Below are 19,982 nucleotides of genomic sequence, written 5' to 3' on the forward strand. Positions count from 1 at the left end.
TTGTTCATGAGATTTTTCTTGTTTCTTGAGATATGACTGTAATGATACAAAACTTCACTCATACTACTGCTTCTGCTGCATCTCAAAATTTTTGATATATTGTATTGTTATCCTTATTTGTCTATCTATATATTTTTTATCTCACCTTTTATTTTTTCTTTGGTCAAGTCATTTTTATAGCCTCTCTGAAAAACAGTTTGGAAGTTCCTCAAAAACAAAAATTAAGTATAGTTACCTTCTGACCCTTCTACATGAAAATCCTCTTCTACATGAAAACTTTGAAAACATTTATCCGCAAGGACACATGCACCCCTATGTTCATTGCAGATTTATTCATGGTGGCCAAGAGATAGAAAAATAGAAGTGTCCTTCAATAGAGGACTGGATAAAGAAGATGTGGTACATATATACAATGGAATACTACTCAACCATAAGAAAAAGCTAAAATACTCCTACTTGTGACCACATGGATGGACCTTGAGAATATCACACTAAGTGAAGTAAGTCAGAAAAAGCTAAGAACCATATGATTTCACTCATATGTGGGATATTAAATTGAAAGCAACAAATGAACAAACAAAAACAAACAAAAACTCACAGACCTAGGCAATAGTGTGGTGGTTACCAGAGGAAAGGAGGTTGGGAGAGCAAAAAAAAAGAATAATATATAATTATGGTGGATGTGAAGATCATGTATCAGAAATATACACTTGAAGCCTATGTAATCTTATTCTCCTACTAGAGGCCTGGTACACAAAATTTGTGCACTCAGGGTGTCCCTCAGCTTGGCCTCAGCCCTCTCGCAATCCAGGAGCCTTTGGGGGATATCCGACTGACAGCTCCATGGGGAGTGGGCCTAAGCTGTCAGTCGGACATCCTTATTGCTGCTGCACCACTGCACTCACCAGCTGAGAGCCCAGGTCAGGGCTTCTGGCTGAGCAGCACTCCCCCTTTGGGAGTGCACTGACCACCAGGTGGCAGCTCCTGCATTGATCATCTGCCCCTGGTGGTTAGTGCACATCATAGCAACTGGTCGTTCTGCCATTTGGTCGATTTGAATATTAACCTTTTATTATATAGAATGTCACCCCAATAAATTTAACCGGAAGTAAAAAAGTGTTTACCTTAGGGGAAAATTTGTTTCTTCTATTCCCTTTTTAAATATTTAAAGTTCTCCTGTCCATATTTAAATTTTGATCTATCTGGAGTTTTGTGTGAGTTATATTAGGTAGGACTCTAAGTTCATTTTTTTTCCATAGGAATAACCAGTTGTGACTACTACATGTATTAAATAATCCAGCCTTTTACACGCAGATTTGCCTAATTTGCAATGCTTTCTTAATCACAGATTAAATCCCCATATGTGAGTATATCTATTTCTCTGCCTCTATTCTATTTCGTTAGTTCAATTTTCCACCCATGTGCCTATGCCATAAATCTTAATTACTTACCTTTCAAATATCTCAATACTGGCAGGGGAAGATATCTCATCTTCTTAATCTTCTTTAGGAAGCTTTAGTTTTGTTTGACTTTTTTTTTTCTTTTACAACCAACTATGTTCTGCATAAGTCTCTACATCCAAAATATTAAAATAAGACCAGGTAGAATTTTAATTAGAATTCCACTGAATTTGTAGATCACTTTGAGAAGAATTGGTATTTCTTTATATTGACCTTTTAAAATATATTTTAAAAAAACAGTTGGACAAATTCAACTGGACATTTATTGATTAGGATAAAAAAAGACACATCTGCTATGTCATGATTGCCCTCCAAGCAAGGACTCTGCTTATCTGTCCTAATAGAGATACAGAATCTAGAATTGCAGTCAAAATTTGTATCACAATCTGCTTAAATTTCTGGTAATCTATTATTTCTATCATTTTTTTATGGCTTAGGCACTGTCCAGTCTGGTGGAGTAAATAGTAACATGCTTTGAGTCGCTACCCCTGAAACTCTCAAACCTTCCAAGGGGATGCTAAACACTAAAATCACTTAGGAATGTAAAATTGTTCTTAGTTTAAAATTTGAATGAGTATGAAGGGGCATTTCAAAATCTTCCAGCTGGGCTTTCCTTTATAATATTTTATTCCAGTATGAAAATTCTCTCTATTAATTACTAAGCATATTGAATACACTAAATATTCAGGAACTATGTGTGGGTGGGGGAGAAGCAAAATAAAACATAGTTTAGTGGCTAATCTACCAAATTTAAATAATCTTGTCTTTTTACTGGTGGAACAAAGATATTTCAAAGAAAATCATAAGTTCAGGGCCACTATAAATAACCTCTGAAAGGTATGCATATCTTTCTTTCATCAGTGAAATCATACTGGCAAATGACCTCAGATCCCTCTGAGGAGACTTCAGGAACAAACGTGTAACACATGTGATTCTATTGCAAGTTTCTACTTCAAGGACTTGCAATCCTCCAGTTGAGGGACTAAGTGTGTGACAAAGCTTAGGTCTGAAGTTGTCTAAAAGCCTACGAATCCCTACAAAGGCAAGTTAAATCTAATTTTTGTCCTGAAAAAATAAATACATATATACATTTGAAAATAAATTATCCATCTAATTTATTTCTAGTAACCCATCATTGATTAGCCAAAGATAATCTGTGAATCAATCCAACAATCACCATTCCATTTCCCTGATGTGTATTGTTATTTGCTTAATTTATTTTTTATGATAGGCAAACAAATTCAACAAGATTTATCTATCATTGAATCCCATTTTCCTAATTCATATCAGAGAACCCAACTTCACATTATCTCCAGCCTATAAAAGATAATTGCCATAGAGATTATAAAGATAATAAAAAAGTATCTTTATAAGTGCCTTCTCACCAATTCTGTGCTTAATGTTGGCAAGTGCAGTATCCTGCTGGGTGAATGGACTTCCTTCTTAGCTGATGAAATGCCCTCCTATAAACTCTGAATATAGAAATGAAGGGGTAATTAAGCAATTTATGTACAATTGATTCCTTCAAACATTCCCATAATAATGAGCTTATGAACTGATGAATTGCTACCTCTATTATATAAAAAAATAAAATAAAACAACAACAAAAAAGACAACTCTGGCACTTCTACCCTAATTTTCTAAGCTAAAATTAAGTCCTGTCTTTGATTAGCTATCATATTTTCATTGATCCAGATGCTCATATTAGCATATTAATTCTTCCTTCCCAATCCATGACAATGTTAGCTCATTTAAGACTTATGTTTATTCTCTGATTGTCCTACCAACTTTGTGGCTATGTAAGTTGATAGGCTTTATAACTCTTTTAGGATATAGATTATCTCTTCCCAGTTAAGTTTTTCATCTCTCATCAGCAAAGATGAAATATAATTCTTTTTTATAGGCTAGAACCAGTGAGAAATGTTCAGGACCGGCCAGGGAAAATTGGCAACAGTTCATAAGTCTTTTTGTCAGTGGCCTTTAGGGGAAGTCTTGTTATGCAGAGAAGTACAGATTCCCTATGACACAGAATAAGTTTTACTTTTATTAGAAAAGAGATTTGACTATTGATGCTGGGCACACGGTGCAATATACAGCTCTTATAACATAGAAACCCACACCTGAAACCTATTATGTTCATGTTGACAAATGTCACCCCAATAAATTTAATAAAAATAAAAAGAAAGGGAGATTAAAGTGAATACAGATATTTAAGTTCCTTATTTTCCACCTGTCTATAGAGGACATATACTCCTTAAAATTACTATCTAGGCTGCTGCTGTTGCTTAGCAAAAATCCTGAATATTCAGTCGTTAAAAATCGCAATCATTTGTTATTATTTTCATATCTGTGTTATCCTATAATTTAGCTAATGTACATAGATTAAGTTCATCTAGGTTTCTCTTGAACCTGGCTAAAGTGGGAGGAGTTTTTATAAGTCTGTTATGTCAGCTGAAATGGCTCTACTCCCAGTGTCTCCCATCCTTACTACATTAGCATATTCTTCTCATGAAGTGGCAGAGGTTCAAGAGAATAAGCAGAAACATAAAAACCTTCTTAAGCCCTAGGCTCTGAAATAGCACCCTTTCTCCTTTACTTATAAAACGCTGTCCAAAAACAGAATCATGACCAAGCCTGAAAGTATGGGGCTCTGGCCAAGAAAAAGAGTGTTAAAGAATTAATGTTTTTAAAAAATGCTATTAACTGAACAGAAGATGTGATTATTAACTGGATAATAGGCCCACAGAAATTATGCAGTATGGGGCATTAACTGCCTGGCATTTTCAATTTGCCCTGCATGGGACCCAAGAGATAGCTCTGAGTTGGAGATTGGCATGAATAAATAGTAGAACCAAAATGACCTAAAAAATTGAAATGAAGACTTTTTATTTGAATTTATTATGTAGCTTCTGAAGACTACTTTCCCAAGATTCAGCATGAGGTCTCAAATTGCTACAGAATGAAGCCAGCCCCAATGCCCTCTACTTAAAAGAGAACCCGTGTGATGTATTCATGAGCACAAGAACAATGAATTCATTTACAGAGAGCTGAATTGATTATAGGGATGATATTCACTATTCAGTCTTGCTGATGGCAGCAAAGTGTGTCTCAAACTGAGAAAATCCTAAAAAGCTTGATGGAAAATAACCAGCTATTAATGGTGATTACCCTGACAGCTCCACATGGAGATTGCTGAAGAGTTTTTGTGAATATTAATCTTCAAGCCCGATTCATGTTAGAGAAAACTGCTGCCAATACAATGTATTGACTGAACCATGAGTGAAATACAAACTTGACGTGACGACGTGACATGAAACAGATGTTGGAGGCCTCTGGATATGAGTTTTGACCTTCTGATTAGTGTTGCACTGCACAGTGCTGGCACCTTGTTCCAGAGGCCCTTTCCAGGGGTCGGAAAGGTAAAGCAGAAATGGAGGTGTCCAGCCTCAGTTCAGAGATGGTCTTTGAGGTCTGTGCAGTAAACAAGATATTTGGAAACCCAAGGTAATTTACATCTGGTTTAAAAAAATAAATGGAAATCACTTTGGAAGACAGTTTGGGAGTTTCTTTCAAAACTTACAATATCTGTGCTATTTACCCAAATGAGTTGAAACTTATATCAGCTTTATTCATAATTGCCAACACTTGGAAGTAACCAAGATGCCCACCAGTAAATGAATACATAAGCATTCATCCAGATAATGATATATAATTCAGCACTAAAAAGAAATGAGCTATCAAGTCATGAAAATACATAGAGAAATTTTAAATACATATTACCAAAGGAGAGAAGCCAATCTAAAAAGACTTTTATAGTATAACTAGAGACCCAGTGCATGAATTTGTGCATTGGTGGGGTCCCAAGGAGGGAGAGACGGGGGCTAAGATGTGATTGGCTCTCTGGGCAGGCAATGGGATGCCCTTGCCAGCTAGGGATCTAATATAGATTCCTCCTGCTGACATTCATGCTGTTTTTTGAGAGCCACCTGGTGGCCACTTTTATATCCTTTGCTCCTTGCAGAGCACCTAGGGAGGGGAAGCAGCTGCAGTGCCTGAGGCGACTTCCAGGAGGCCAGTGGTGCTGTCAGGATTGTGCTGGAGGCGCTGGTCCATTGGTGCCTGGCCCATTCTCCAGAGACTGGACCTGCAGGACTACCGAGGGAATGAGTGGCTGCCATGGGATAGTGGGCCTGCAAGGACATGTCAGTCAGCTGAGCAGTATTTCTGCTGTGGGAGCACACTGACCACCAGGGGGCAGCTCCTACATTGAGTGTATGCCCCTTGGTAGTCAGTGTGTGTCACAGTGATGGGTTCCAGTCATTCCGGACATTTGGTTGTAATGATCGCTTAGACTTTTATATATATAGATTCCAAATAAATAACATTATTGAAAAGGCAAAATGTCAGAGACAGTAAAGAGATCAGTGGTTATCAGCAGTTGGAGGGAAAGAAGAGATGAATAAGTAGAACTCATGATGTTTAGGACAGTGAAACTATTCTGTATGCTATTATGACAGTGGGCATGTGTTATACATTTGTCAAAACCCATAGAATGCTCAAACATAAGAGTGAATTCTAATATAAATTATGGACTTTGGGTGATAATGATGTGTTAGTATAGGTTCATCAATTTAAATTAATGTACTATTGTGGTGGAGGATGTTGAAAATGGGGGAAGTATTTTTCATTTATGGAGGGAAGAGCTATATCATAACTGCATTTTTAGCTTAATTTTTCTGTGAAGCTTAAAATAATCTAAAAAATAAAATACATTTTTAAAATGCGTCAACATTTGTCTTTACAGTCTGTACTTGAGTAGAGTCCAACAAACTCCCTCTGAATTGTGTTTGAGACAATAAGCTGTTAGTGATAGCCAAGTAGATGCACGCAAAAGTATGTGCACTAAGCGTTGCTGAAATCAGTTTAAGGTTAGGAAGTAATAAGAAAATATAGGTAAAGAATATGGACAAGCTGTTCAAGGAGGAAGAAAAGTAAATGGTCAGCAAACAAATAATTACAAAACCTAAAATAAAGTGACATACATCTGTAGGAAGTTATATTTGAGCAGCTTGGGTGAGGCCTGCCCTGGGATTACTGTCTGGGACCTTGGCTCTTCTTCTTGACACAGAAAAGATTTTATGGTCAACAAAAATGAAAGTAAAGCAAAGTGTGATTTATCAAATATACATTCCAAGTGAGAGAGACAATGGCCCCAAACTCCTGAGTTATATGGTTTAAATGAGGAGTTTTCTGGGTGGATACTTTAATTTGCATTTACAGATGATTGACAGAAAAGGATTATTTATATATATAAAAGCCCAAGCGACTGAAGTGACCAGAATGAACAAAACAACCAGTTGCTATGATGCACTCTGACCACCAGGGGGAAGACTCACATTGCATAAGCTGCCTCCTGGTGGTCAGTGTTCTCCCACAGCCAACCTCCCCCAGCCGTCCTACTGCGTGGTTGCAGAGCACCAATGAGGGTGGCGTCAGTGTCCAGCGTCCATTCCTTTTCTGCCTGGCCTGGCACCCATTGCCTCCTCTCCCAACCCTACAGAGGCCTTTGAGCCCCAGACTGGGACAGGGAACCGGGGGTGGGTGGCAGAGGATGTGGCCCCTTTTCTAGGGGGGCCAAGGATTGGCTCCCTCCTCAGAGCCAACAGCCAACTTTCCATGCTCTATTCCTACCCCTGGCTGGTAAGCCCTGATTGGCCCAGCACCCACCCACTGTGGTAGCAGTGTAGCAGTGAGGGAAGAAGGTGGGGGAGAAGCAGGGAACCGCGCAGTGGTGGGGCACTGACAATGGCAGTATCAGCATCTGGTGTCTGATGTCTGTTCCTTCCAAGTCTCATCCAGCAACCATTGCTTCCTCTTCAACCCAGCCCTGTTTGGCCTGGCCCTGATTGGCCCTGATTGCTGGCCAGGCCTAGGGACCTAACCCATGCATGAATTTCATGCACTGGGCCTCTAGAATAACTATAATTTTTTTCTGTGCATGCCCTTACCCATAATGCATAGAGAAAAAATCAATTGGGGGTATCAAAACTGCAATGAAAATTTTATTATAATTAGCCCAGGGCCTTAGTAAGGTAGAATTGAGGTCATTTCCTTTACCTTTAAGTTTAAATCAAGAACCTACTGGTGCACAATAGGGGCCAGGGAAGGATGCGGGAAATTGGCCAGCCAGGGAGGGGCTATAGGAGGGCTTCAGGGTGTGCCTGGCCCATCTTGCTCAGTTCCAATTGGCTGGACCCCAGCAGCAAGCTAATTTACCCATCAGAGCATCTGCCCACTGGTGGTCAGTGCATATCATAGTAAGTGGTTAAACATCCTTAGCATATCGTTAGCATATTATACTTTGATTAGTTGAACAGATGACCATATGACTGGACACTTAGCATATTAGGCTTTTATTATCTACTAGAGGCCTGGTGCATGAATTCATGCACGGGTTGGGTCCGGACAGCCACCCCACCCTCAATGGGGGTTGGGGAGGCCAATCAGGGATGGGGCTGGCCAGGGGAGGGGCCTGGAGAAGACCCACTGAGCTGGAGCTGAGCATGGGCCCCAGGCTTCCCAGGGAGGACAGGCTCATCTAGGAAACAAAAATCTCTAGAAGGCTCTGCAAATAGGCCCTGAGCTCCCTTTGGCCAGGTGGACTCAGAGCTGGTGGCGTGTCTCTGTTTGTACATTAGACATAGCCTGGCACTTGCCTTTGTCTGTTGGTCAAATCCTAGTATTGAAATGTTCGCTTTCTTCTCTTTGGGAAGACAAATACAGGCCAATTGGAAGACACGGGCCACAGTGGCAGAGCCAGGCCCCCAAACCACCCGGAATTTAGACTTAAGACAACTGGGTAGCAATCTCCATGGAACAGAACACCCTGTTTTAGAGTCTTAATTCTCCCCTAAAATATGCCCAGCTGCTCCTTTTTGGCAGGGATAGACTGAACTAAGGAATCAAAGATCGAGTTTCCTTTGAGGTGGGATCCACCAAAAGTTGGCTGGTGGCAAGGCCCCTCAAAGGTGGCTGCCTTTCCCTGGTCTGTTTCTGGCTGTGCCAGGTCCTGGCTGGTGGTTCGGCGGCAGGTCCACAGGGTTTCTCTCCTCTGGTTTCCTGGCCTCCCGAGCAGCACACTCCAGTCCAGCATGCCAGGCAGCTGTTACTAGAGCCGGGACTCTGATAGCAAAGAAGCTGGACCTGCAGGTGGCTAGGCTATGCCCCCCACCCCGCTTCTCAGTCATGCTCATGTAGGCCAGGCCATAGCCTGCTGCCACAGACTGGCATCATGTGGGGAGAGTCCCAGCTGGGAGCCCTGACCATCAGCCTTGGTGACAATCATCTGGGTGCCCAGCTGGTTGAATTTGTCCCACAGAGCCTTCATCTCAAGCTGCATGCTCACACTGGCTACCTTCACATTCTTTACCAGTGCCTTGGCGGCTGTGGATAACTGGCCCTGGGCCCTCAGGCTCTGCAGTAGCACTGGTGGCGGCCCCTGTGGCCAGTGCTTCATAGTGACAGGTCGTTCCAGTCGTTCTGCTGTAAAGACCGCTGGGCTTTTATTATATAAATTAGGGGTGTCAAACTCAATCAGAGAAGGGGCCAAAACCTAAAATCCAGCCTAAATCGCGGGCCGAATGGTTTACTGAACAGTCATAAACTGTCATTGTGATGGAAACGCAGCGGAGTGCAGTGATGACAGCGCGGTGCGGGCCACGTTGCAAGGCCTGGCGGGACAGATTTGGCCCGCGGGCCTTGTGTTTGACACATGTGATATAGATAATAATAAAAGCATAATACACTATACTAATTATATCAGATGTCCTTCCAGACAACCTTCCAGATGAAGCCATGGCTGCGAGGGAAGCCCGGGTCCTGAGTGCCTGCTGGTGGCCAGACGGAAACCCAGGTCCATTGAGCCTCAAATATAGGATAAACAGAAAACTATATGTAATTTACTATAAATTATATGAATATATACTCCTTAAATGTTTACTGAAATATGTGATGAGTGGAAAAATAAAATATTATATGAGAATAATATATGCAGCATATTACCTAGAAAACTATTTTTGAAGAAACCGCCAAACTGTCTTCCAAAGTGACTGTATCATTATAGATTTTCCATCAGAAGTGAATGGAGTCTCTATTGTGTTTTATATTCTAATGAGCATTGAGTATTGTCAGTGCTCTGGAAATTTAGCTATTCCAAGAGTTGTATATTGGCATCTCTTTGTTTTAATTGCACTTCCCCAATAACATATGGTGTGGAGCACCTTTTCATATGCTTATTTTACATCACTATGACTTCTTTGTTTAGGTGTCTGTCTGTTCATGCCCATTTTTAATTAGGTTGTTTGTTTCATTATTGTTGATAGACAAACTACGGACTGGAAGAAAATATTTTCAAAAGACATATCTAATACTAGTAAAAAACTATTATGCATAATATGCAAATAACTCTTAAAACTCTTTAGACAACAGTGATGAAAATCATTGATTGGCTGCTTCTGCTATCCTTCACTGGGGATTGAGCCCACAAGATGTGCTCTGACCTGGAATCCAACCATACCTTCTGGTTCAGAGGTTGACACCCAATCATTGAGCCCTACTGGCCAGGCTATTGTTTCTTTATATGAGTTGTGTGCAGATATTAATAGATTGATAGCTAATTATTTAATTTTTAAGCTAGTATTGATATTTAATGAAATATTAAAACATATTTTGAGAAATGCATACCATCCTAAGATAGTGATCTTTTTGTAAAAAAGATTGGAGGTTAATTAACATTGGTATATAAAAATGGGCTTTAAATATGTTCATTAGGTATATTTTCCTTAAAAATTATTTAGCAACTTGGGAAAATGTTAAGATGAATTAAATATAGATGATAGGTACATTGGCATTTATTACTCAATTATCAAAAATTACTGTTTAAATTATTATAGAAAAGTCATATTTAGTGCAGTAAAATGTTTAAAAGGTAAAAAATAACTATGAACATCTGAAAAATGACTAAGTACATTTTTATATATAGCTTTGGTTTTACAGGATTGAGTTTTTTGATTAAACATTTTTTGTTTAGTTTTAGAATTGGCTTACCCATTAGAAATCTTTGAAATAATCTAACACCTCAACACCAATTGTATACTTATTACAAATTAAATTACAGACACCCAATGAAAATATTAAAACAATAATTATTACATAATATAATTCATGATTATATCTGTGTTTTTATTTTTATTTTTTATTTTTTAAAATATATTTTATTGATTTTATACAGAGAGGAAGGGAGAGAGATAGAGAGTTAGAAACATCGATGAGAGAGTCATCAATCAGCTGCCTCCTGCACACCCCCACCGGGGATATGCCCGCAACCAAGGTACATGCCCTTGACCGGAATCGAACCCGGGTCCCTTCAGTCCCCAAGCCGACGCTCTATCCATTGAGCCAAACCGGTCCCGGCTATATCTGTGTTTTTAATCTGTTTCATTAACTCTTTTGGTTTTTGAAACTAAAGCCTGAAACAATTAATAATTCATCCTAATGTGTCACTTAAAAATGAATTTCTTGATATATGACAGTGTCTGGATAACAGCCTCAATTTATTTTCAAAACTATTGCAAAACCGGACAGTGGAATTGACATTTTCTGACACTTGCTAACACATGTTATCCAATAGAACTAATGTCTTTTTAAGCCATAATAATCAATTCATTTAGGTCAGTGACAATAATATTGTTCTACTAAAAATTTATATGAAAATAGAGAATTCACTAGAACAATTACAGTAACAGTGGCCGGCCTGTTTAAAGAATATAGAAGAAAAGATGTTTCAAAGGCTTGCCTGATATTATCATAACCAAACCATTACCAACAAAAATATTGTGACCAGTCAGTGTTTGATATTTGTGAATTCATCAGTTCTTTAGTTACAAAGTTTAAAATCATTCTTTAATGTTCATTTAAGTAGAAAATCATTAGTCAATGTACTTTAAAATAAGTTGTTTGCTTAGAAAACAGTTATTAATGCAAATGAACTCTATTACACTGAACATAACAGCATTATTTCAGATTAAATTCACATCCATATGCAGTACAATCATAATAGTGACACACAAAGAATATTGTAAAGATAGTCATTCTCTGGAATAAATATTTTGGGTAAAAAATAGTTCACTTTTATTTTTTTTTCCTTTTTGCATCTAGACCATCTTAAAGTACAGCATCTTAAAGATGCTGGATAAATTGAAATAAACCACATATCTGAGCACATGCAATATTCTCTTAGATTAATATTAAATTTGATATTTTAGGTTCAAATTTTTAAGAGACTATAATTATTTTGCATTATATAATACATATAACTGTTTTGTTAAAAATGGAAACTTGTAGAACAGATACATTTTATATCATATTTTATAACTGATTAAAATAAAATATATTATCTAGAGGATTTATTTAGCTTCTTTATAAAATTTTATATGAGAATCTTTATGTTGCAGATATAATAGGCTATTCATATTCTTTTTCTATTTTTATTAAATTTATTGGTTGATGTTGGTTAATAAGATCATATAGGTTTCAATTGTACATTTCTGTGATACATGTTGTGTATATTGACTTGTGTGCCCACCACCCAAAGTCAAATCGTGACTTGATTTTGTTCATGCTCTAATGATTTTTTCCTATAACTTGTTAAACTTTTATTTTCCCCAATAGTAAGAGGAATAGGATTTAAATTCAGGTCTTGTGGTTCCAGTGCTAAAGGTCTTCTATTACCCAGGAAAATTATATCAAACATTTCCCAGAAAGTTCCCAATCACCTTATTCCATTGGAGTGGAATCCTTTCAGCTTATTTTATTTTATTATTATATTTTAATCTTTAGTGTTGAGAGTACCGGTATTACAGATGTCCCCCCTTTTTCCCCTTGCTCCCAGCCATCCAGTTCCCACCCCACCCCACCCCAGGCCTTTACCGCTCTATTATTGTATTCTTGGGCAATGGTATATGCATATACGTTCTTTAGTTAACCCCCAACCCCAACCCCCACCACTCCCCGGCCATTTCCCCCTTTCCTCTATGATTGCTCAATTGCTCTCACGTTTCCCTGCCTCTGGTTCTATTTTATTCATCAGTTTATTGTCTTCCTTAGATTTCACATATAAGAGAGAAAATATCATTCATTATAAAGAACTGTGGCTTAGAATTGTAGTTATGGAATCACAAGAAAATTATTTAAATTTCTTTAAATATCAATATATCCTGAATTCTATCAAATTTTGAATTGCTACAATGGACTAAGAATTTCTAATCATAAAGTTTCATCACTGAGAGATGATAGTTTAATTTTTGTCTTTTGACTATATGTTTTTATAAAATGATCTATTAAAAATCATGTATCAAATACTAATATTATAAATAAATATTTAAATAAAATCTTCAATACAGTGTACAGATGATATGTTCTTTAATTGTGCATCTGAAATATATAATTTTGCTAAACAGTGTCACCTCAATATATTAAAACAAAGAAAATGAATTTTAAAAATATTTACTACATCTTAGAACTTGTAATATGATTTAATCAACCTAGTGGTTATATTTTAAAATAATTCAGCTTCTTAATAGCATAGAAACAATGTTTCTTTTTAATTCCCTTCATATCTGAGACAAGGTGAAAAGAAGATAATAGAATAATGTAAAGGATAATATAAACCAGGGGCTCATTTTAGGGCTGTAAGCTTCTATGATTATCTTACATTTTTTCATCTCTTTTTGTTAAGACAATATTACTTTATGTAAATTAGAGTTACTTTTTTCCCCCCTGCACTTTATCTTAGTGTATTGAATTTTTTTCAGAAGTCACCTGTTAAAATGTTTCTTATTGATTGGAAAATATCTTAAAAAGCTATCTGGAAAAATTTAGGTCACTATCAAATTTTTTAAAAATATTAAACAAAAACGTTCAATACCTTGACAACTTACTTTAGTTTAATTCCACTAAAACTTTTGAAATAAAAGCTTTGAATTTAAATTAGAGATTTCCATTTTATCAAAAATATTGTATATTACATATTTGATGGCCTTAATTGTTCCTTTGCAACATGATATTTAAATTATGCATGTATTGTTACAATAGTTGTTAAAATAGGACTTGACCAATAGGAAGAAATATTTTACAGACTTTTAACATACAGTGCAATAATTATTATAAAATTAGAGGCCCAGTACATGAATTCATGCATGGGTGGGGTTCCTCAGGGTGGCCTGCAGGGATCTGGCCAAAAACTGCAGTACAACACCGCCTGTAGCTTCTATCTGCCACTCCCGCTCATCCTGTTGAGGCTTGAGGCGCTGATAGAAGCTGCAGGGCATGCTTGTGACCTACCCACCCTAGTGTGAGCGGCCCCTAGTGGGCAGCGTGTTCCATCAGCAGGCGGCTCAGCACATGTACATGGAGGTGAAGTTGCCAGCTCCTGCTTTCCCACAGGTCTGAGCCCCCAAGCAGCTGGGGATGAGCTGGTGATCCCAACAGTCTTACAGCCAGCCCAGTTCTCCCGCCACCCATCTGATTCCCCCTTTGTCATCGCTGATGCATCGAAGCCTGTGGGCCAGGGGCAGGGATCAGGAGGTCAGCTGTTCAGCCTGCTCTCCAGTCCCCAGTCCCACCCCGCCAATCTCCAGTCCCAATGCACTTCATGATGACCAGTCATTTGGTCATCATGGTTGTCAGGGACACTGGCTATATATATTACTCTTGATTGTTTGAATAGTCGAACAGCTACCAGACACTTAACAAATTTCCCTTTTATTATTTAGGATAACTGGGTCCATAAGTTGTTAATAAAAATCAAGGTTCGCTGTTATTTTCTGCTATTGGTTTGATAACGAAGCCTCTTAGAAACCTTTTTGTTTAATTATAGAAAACAAAATTTGGCAAAAGGCAAGGGATATAAACATTTTCTGTCTTTAAAAAAGAGAGAGAGAAAGGGGGGGTGGAGAGAGAGAGAGAGTCAGAGCATTTGGTAAATTTAATGCATAAATTGCTACTTAAAATAGATAAAAATAAATGATCATTATGCAAATCTATCATTAAGAAGATGTCCCAAAATAATTTATAATATTCTACATTCTAGACTAGAAAGTAGGTTATTGTTTTGTTTTTGTTATTTCACAATATTTCTTTTTTTTTCACATTTAAAGTAGTACATATAGTAATACATATGCCTCCTTTTCCCCAACTACCCCCAAACCCTGGCACATGCCCTCACCCCCCTAGTATCTGTGTCCATTAGTTATGCTTATATGCATGCATACAAGTCCTTTGGTTGATCTTTCCCCCTTCACCCCACCCTCCTCTGCCTTCCCTCTGAGGTTTGACAGTCTGTACGATGCTGTTCTGTCTCTGAATCTTTTTGTTTTTGTTCGTCAGTTTATGTTGTTCATTATATTCCACAAATGAGTGAGATCATGTGATATTTATATTTTTCTGACTGGCTCATTTTGCTTTGAATAATGCTCTCTAGGTCTATCCATGCTGTTTCAAATGATAAGAATTCCTTCATTTTTATAACAGCTTCGTATTCCATTGTATAGATATACCACTGTTTTCTAATTCACTCACCTGCTGATGGGCACTTCAGCTATTTCCATATCTTAGATATAGTATTAGTAAATTGTGCTGCTATGAACATAAGGGTGCATATATCCTTTCTGATTGGTGTTTCTAGTTTCTTGGGATACATTCCTATAAGCAGAATTACTGGGTCATATGGCAATTCCATTTTTAATTATTCAAGGAAATGCCATACTGTTTTCCACAGTGGCTGTACCAGTTTGCATTCCTACCAGGAGTGCAAGAGGGTTCTTTTTCCTCTTCATCCTCACCAGCACTTGTCATTTGTTGATTTGTTGATGATAGCCATTCTGACAGATGTGATATAGTACCGAATTGTTGTTTTGATTTTCATCTCTAGGATGATTAGTGACTTTGATCATGTTTTCACTGTGCCCAACTCCTAGTCTGGTCCCTTGGAATCATCTTTTATTTACTAAGAACACACAATAACAAAGAAAGGCTATCATTAACAAGTATACCTAAGTTTTAGTAATGTATCTGAAGCATTCATTATATTATCTTGCACTAGATTGGGATACACTAGTGTGATAGTGGAAATGGAGAAAAATGTTGCTTTGTGAATATAAATTAAAGTAGTCACAGTCATTGGATTAACTTTACCCTTTAAGAGTAATTATGTTCAATTTCCCAGTCACATAATGAGCTCCTGAGAAATACAATTCTCTTTTACAACAGCTTGACCTTGTGCATGCATTTTTTTTTTAATCCTCACCTGAGGATATTTTTCCATTGATTTTTAGAGAGAGTGGGAGGGAGGGAGATAAATATTGAGATGAGAGAGACACATTGATTAGTTGCCTTCACACATACCCTGACCAGGGCCAAGGATCAAGCCCGCAAGTGAGGTACATGCCCTTGACCAGAATCTAACCCAGGACCCTTCAGTCCCCAGGTCAACACTATTTCCGCTGAGTCAAACCAGCTAGGGCTTTCATATTCATTTTTAATGCTTTCTGTCCAAGTGATACAAAGATCCCACTCTTTCTTTATGACTAACCAGTACAACCTTTCCTGTCGTCTTCCCTAGCAATTAGCCGTGTTTTTATAAGTACTTCACGCCTTTCCCTATTTATATATATATATATAAAAGGCTAATATGCAAAGTGTCCCTGTGGGAGTTCTACAGGGATATTGGGAGTTCTATCACTCACTATGATGTGCACTAACTACCAGGGGGTGGCATGGAACAAAGGAAGACCCTGGCCGAGAGCTGGGAAAAGAAGGCCCTGGCTGGCAACTGAGGAAGGGAGTCCCTGATCAGCCCTGATTGTCAGCCAGGCCTGGGGATCCTACCTATGCACAAATTTCATGCACCAGCCTCTAGTTAAAATATATTTACTGTAATGCTTATAGTTGATGTCCCTGACTTCTCTGTGAGACTTTCCAAAGCAAGTCCAAGCCTTATTCACTAGTACACTTGGATTTGAGTCCCAACTAAAGTCTGGCACACAAATCAATGTGGTGAATGAAAAAAAGAGGGTCATGGGCATGTTAGATTTATGTTGGTTATGTTTTCATTGTAATTACAACTATGTCAATGCTGAAGTTAATTAGATAGAGTTCCTTTGGAAAAGTGGAATAAAAATCTGTCTCAAAAGCATTACAAGGAAACGTGGTAAAGGCTTTTTATTTAGATTTTTATAAGAGGGGAAAGCCCTATCACTATGGAGAGCTTGTTTTGCTAAGTATACATTTCCCTCAATGTATAGTTATCTGTGGAAATTAATTCAATATTTTTTTTCTATTAAAACAAGAAGTTAAGAGAGTTTAAATGATCTTTTTAAACATAGTTTTTTGGTTTAATCATCAATTAGTGTTTGTTGTTTTACCTATGTAATTTTACATATATCAGTACACAACTAAGGAGAATTGATCTTCTAACTTCTGGCAAGTAGATACAGACTGACTAGATGTTGAAACAAAGACATAATCATATAATATCTAGAAATAGACTGAAAATAATTTCAAGGTAATTCTACCATATATCTCTGCCACAGCTTAGACTAGCAGAAAGAAATCAGAAATAAATTGAGACAAGGTCAGAATCAATAAAAAGAAATTCACATAGGAGCAAAGAATCTCTTTCAAATAAAAGTCTAGAGGACAAATCTGAGCTTAGCAACTCAGAGTCCTGAGAGGCCAATGAATAAGGTAAGGAGGGAATAGTGTACATTAAAAGGTGATTCAGATGAAGTTTCTGGAAACCATTTTCTACGTCAGTCTGTTTCATGCTTCAGCGCTTCAGGTCAATGACAGTGTTTTTGAAGATAACTCCCTTAATTAAGTGTGTGACACTTAGCCAGACTGGCATGGCTCAGTAGTTGAGTGTAGATCTATGAATCACGAGGTCAGTGTTTGATTCCCCATCAGGGCACCTTCCCAGGTTGTGGCTCTATCCCCAGTGTGAGGCAGGCAGGAGACAGCCAATCAATTATTTTCTTTCATCATTTATGTTTCTCTCTCTCCCTCTCCCTTTCTCTCAGAAATCAATATTTCTTTTTAAGCATGTGATACTTTTGAAGCTGACATCTAATTATTGAATTACATGATTTCTCCATCATGTGCCAATAAAAGAGGAGGTCTTTAATATCTTAAAAATAACATTAAATCTGTAGACAGAATAGTCTTCCATTTCAACCTAAAATATAGTTAAAAGTTTATCCTACATAAAAAGGCTAATATGCAAACAGCCAGTCGCTATGAGGCACACTGAGCACCAGGGGGCATGCCAAGGGAGATGCTGCTTAGCCAGAAGCCTATATGGTGGCAGGAGCCTTTCTTGCCTCCATGTCAATGTTAAGGATGTCCAATTGACACCTCTCAGACTGCGAGAGGATGCAAGCTGGGCTGAGGAACCCCTAACCCCCCACCCTGAGTGCACAAATCTTGTGCGCCAGGCCTTTAGTATTTATATAATAAAATTACTACAGTTATGGAAGTAAGCTCAATAGTATATTTCAAAGTTTCATTAATTATGTACCCAAGCTTATTCATTAAAAAAAAATCTCACATAATATTTAAGGGGAACATTTCTAAAAGGTTATTGGAAGAACTTATTGAGAGGATGTGACTGACAGTTGACCTTCAAGCTGGGTCCATGTCATCTGAGGCTTATTATCCTCTCCACTCTCCTTGTAATTTATGTTCCACCCACTGTTTCCACACTAGGAGACACTTCGAAGATTGAGAAGTGGCTTTGAGAAAGGAAGGTGTTATTGAGATTATCTGCACTCTACATGTGACTGAACCCTCTTAAGGCCTCTATAAAACTTTTAAGATTCTGATGGAGATCGAGTCTTCTTGTAGCTGCCCAAGATATAAAGATTCCCTAGTTTATTAAACCTGACACCGTGCCTGTCTAGACTGGACTGCCCCTTTCTTTAGTTTTTTCTTGCCCCAGGGGCCAGTTTCAAATTTCATTCAGGGAACTCTGTAGATTTTTGAGAACCAAAAAAGGTAAATTGTATTTTCTTAAAAAAAAAAAATGAAATGGAGCATAACCATTTATTTAAATTAAGTCAAACATCTGAAGTTTAGTCTATACATTAGGAGTATGTATATATTATAATATTTTTGCTATTCCATGTTATTTCTCATTTCCTCACTTTTCTCTAAGTTTTTATGTAGTTGTGAACCTGTGTACCATGGATAGCTCTGTGAATTGGATATGAATGAATGTGAAATCCAACCTTGTTTAGATGGAGAAGATTGTGCTAACAGAACCTGTGCATACAACAGCCTCTGTGTTCCTGGTGATACAGGTAAGCCTCTCTCTGCCCTGCTTATATCAACCTATCACTATCTATAAATAAGTGAAAACCTTATACTACGCTCTAAAACCCAATATAACCTGTCACATGCAAATAAGACAGACAGGCCAAGGAAATTCTTGGTATGTTATAAATTAATACAAATGCTTTTAATCTACAATTTGCTAGAGACTAAGAAATATATTGATTATATTTCAAGGTGTTTTATATTTTTATGCTTTTTTGTATTGAAGTTTTCTGAAATATTTTATATGTTTATAATACAGAAAATAAATATAGGTGTATGAATAATATAAGATAAATACTGTTATAGCTATTAAAATGTCATATAAAATATGTTTATTTCCTTTAAATCTACCTATATACTAAAAATCAATCAGGAAGCTTTTGTGAATTTGAAGTTCTAGCAGAAAAGTATGATTTGGAGTTAGGTATCCTAATATCAATTACAATATTTCAACAAATAAATTCTATCCAAATATTGGGAGAAAAGTCATCAAGAAACTTTAAAAAAGAAGAAAAGCATTAGTTAGTCCTCTACTCAGAATATTATAGGACACTGAAGAAAGAAATTGAGGAAGACACAAATAAGAGGAAACATATAACATATTCATTAAATGAAATAATTAAATCATTTAAATGTTCAAACTACCCAAAGCAATCTATAGATTCAATGCAATCCCTATTGAAATACCAATGGCATATTTCACAGATCTAGAAAAATATTCCAAAAATTTATATAGAACCAAAAAAGACCCAGAATAACCTCATCAAACTTGACAAAGAAGAACAAAATTGGAGGAATCGCAATACCAGATATCAAATCATATTGCAAGGCCATTATAATCAAAACATCCTGGTACTGGCACAAGAACAGGCATATAGATCAATGGAACAGAACAGAGAGCCCAGAAATCAACCCATGCCTCTATGGTCAATAAATATTTGACAAAGAAGGTAAGAACATATAATGAAGTAAAGACATTCAATCAATAAAGGGAACATTGGACAGATACATGCAAAAAATATGAAACTAGACCACCAACTTACACCATACACAAGAATAAACTCAAAATGGATATAAGACTTAAATGTAACTCAT

General features: G+C 37.3%; 1 protein-coding gene across 1 annotated transcript in view; it reads left to right on the forward strand.

Moving 5' to 3' along the window:
* Positions 1-19,982, forward strand: part of EYS (eyes shut homolog) — a 1,188,193-nt gene that overhangs the window by 360,068 nt on the left and 808,143 nt on the right. Inside the window, 1 exon segment of the mRNA XM_036415133.1 lies at positions 18,727-18,871. Within this exon segment, the coding sequence (XP_036271026.1) occupies positions 18,727-18,871 (145 nt within the window).

This window comes from Pipistrellus kuhlii, unplaced genomic scaffold, assembly GCF_014108245.1.
Source record: "Pipistrellus kuhlii isolate mPipKuh1 unplaced genomic scaffold, mPipKuh1.p scaffold_m20_p_5, whole genome shotgun sequence".
Lineage (NCBI taxonomy): Eukaryota > Metazoa > Chordata > Mammalia > Chiroptera > Vespertilionidae > Pipistrellus > Pipistrellus kuhlii.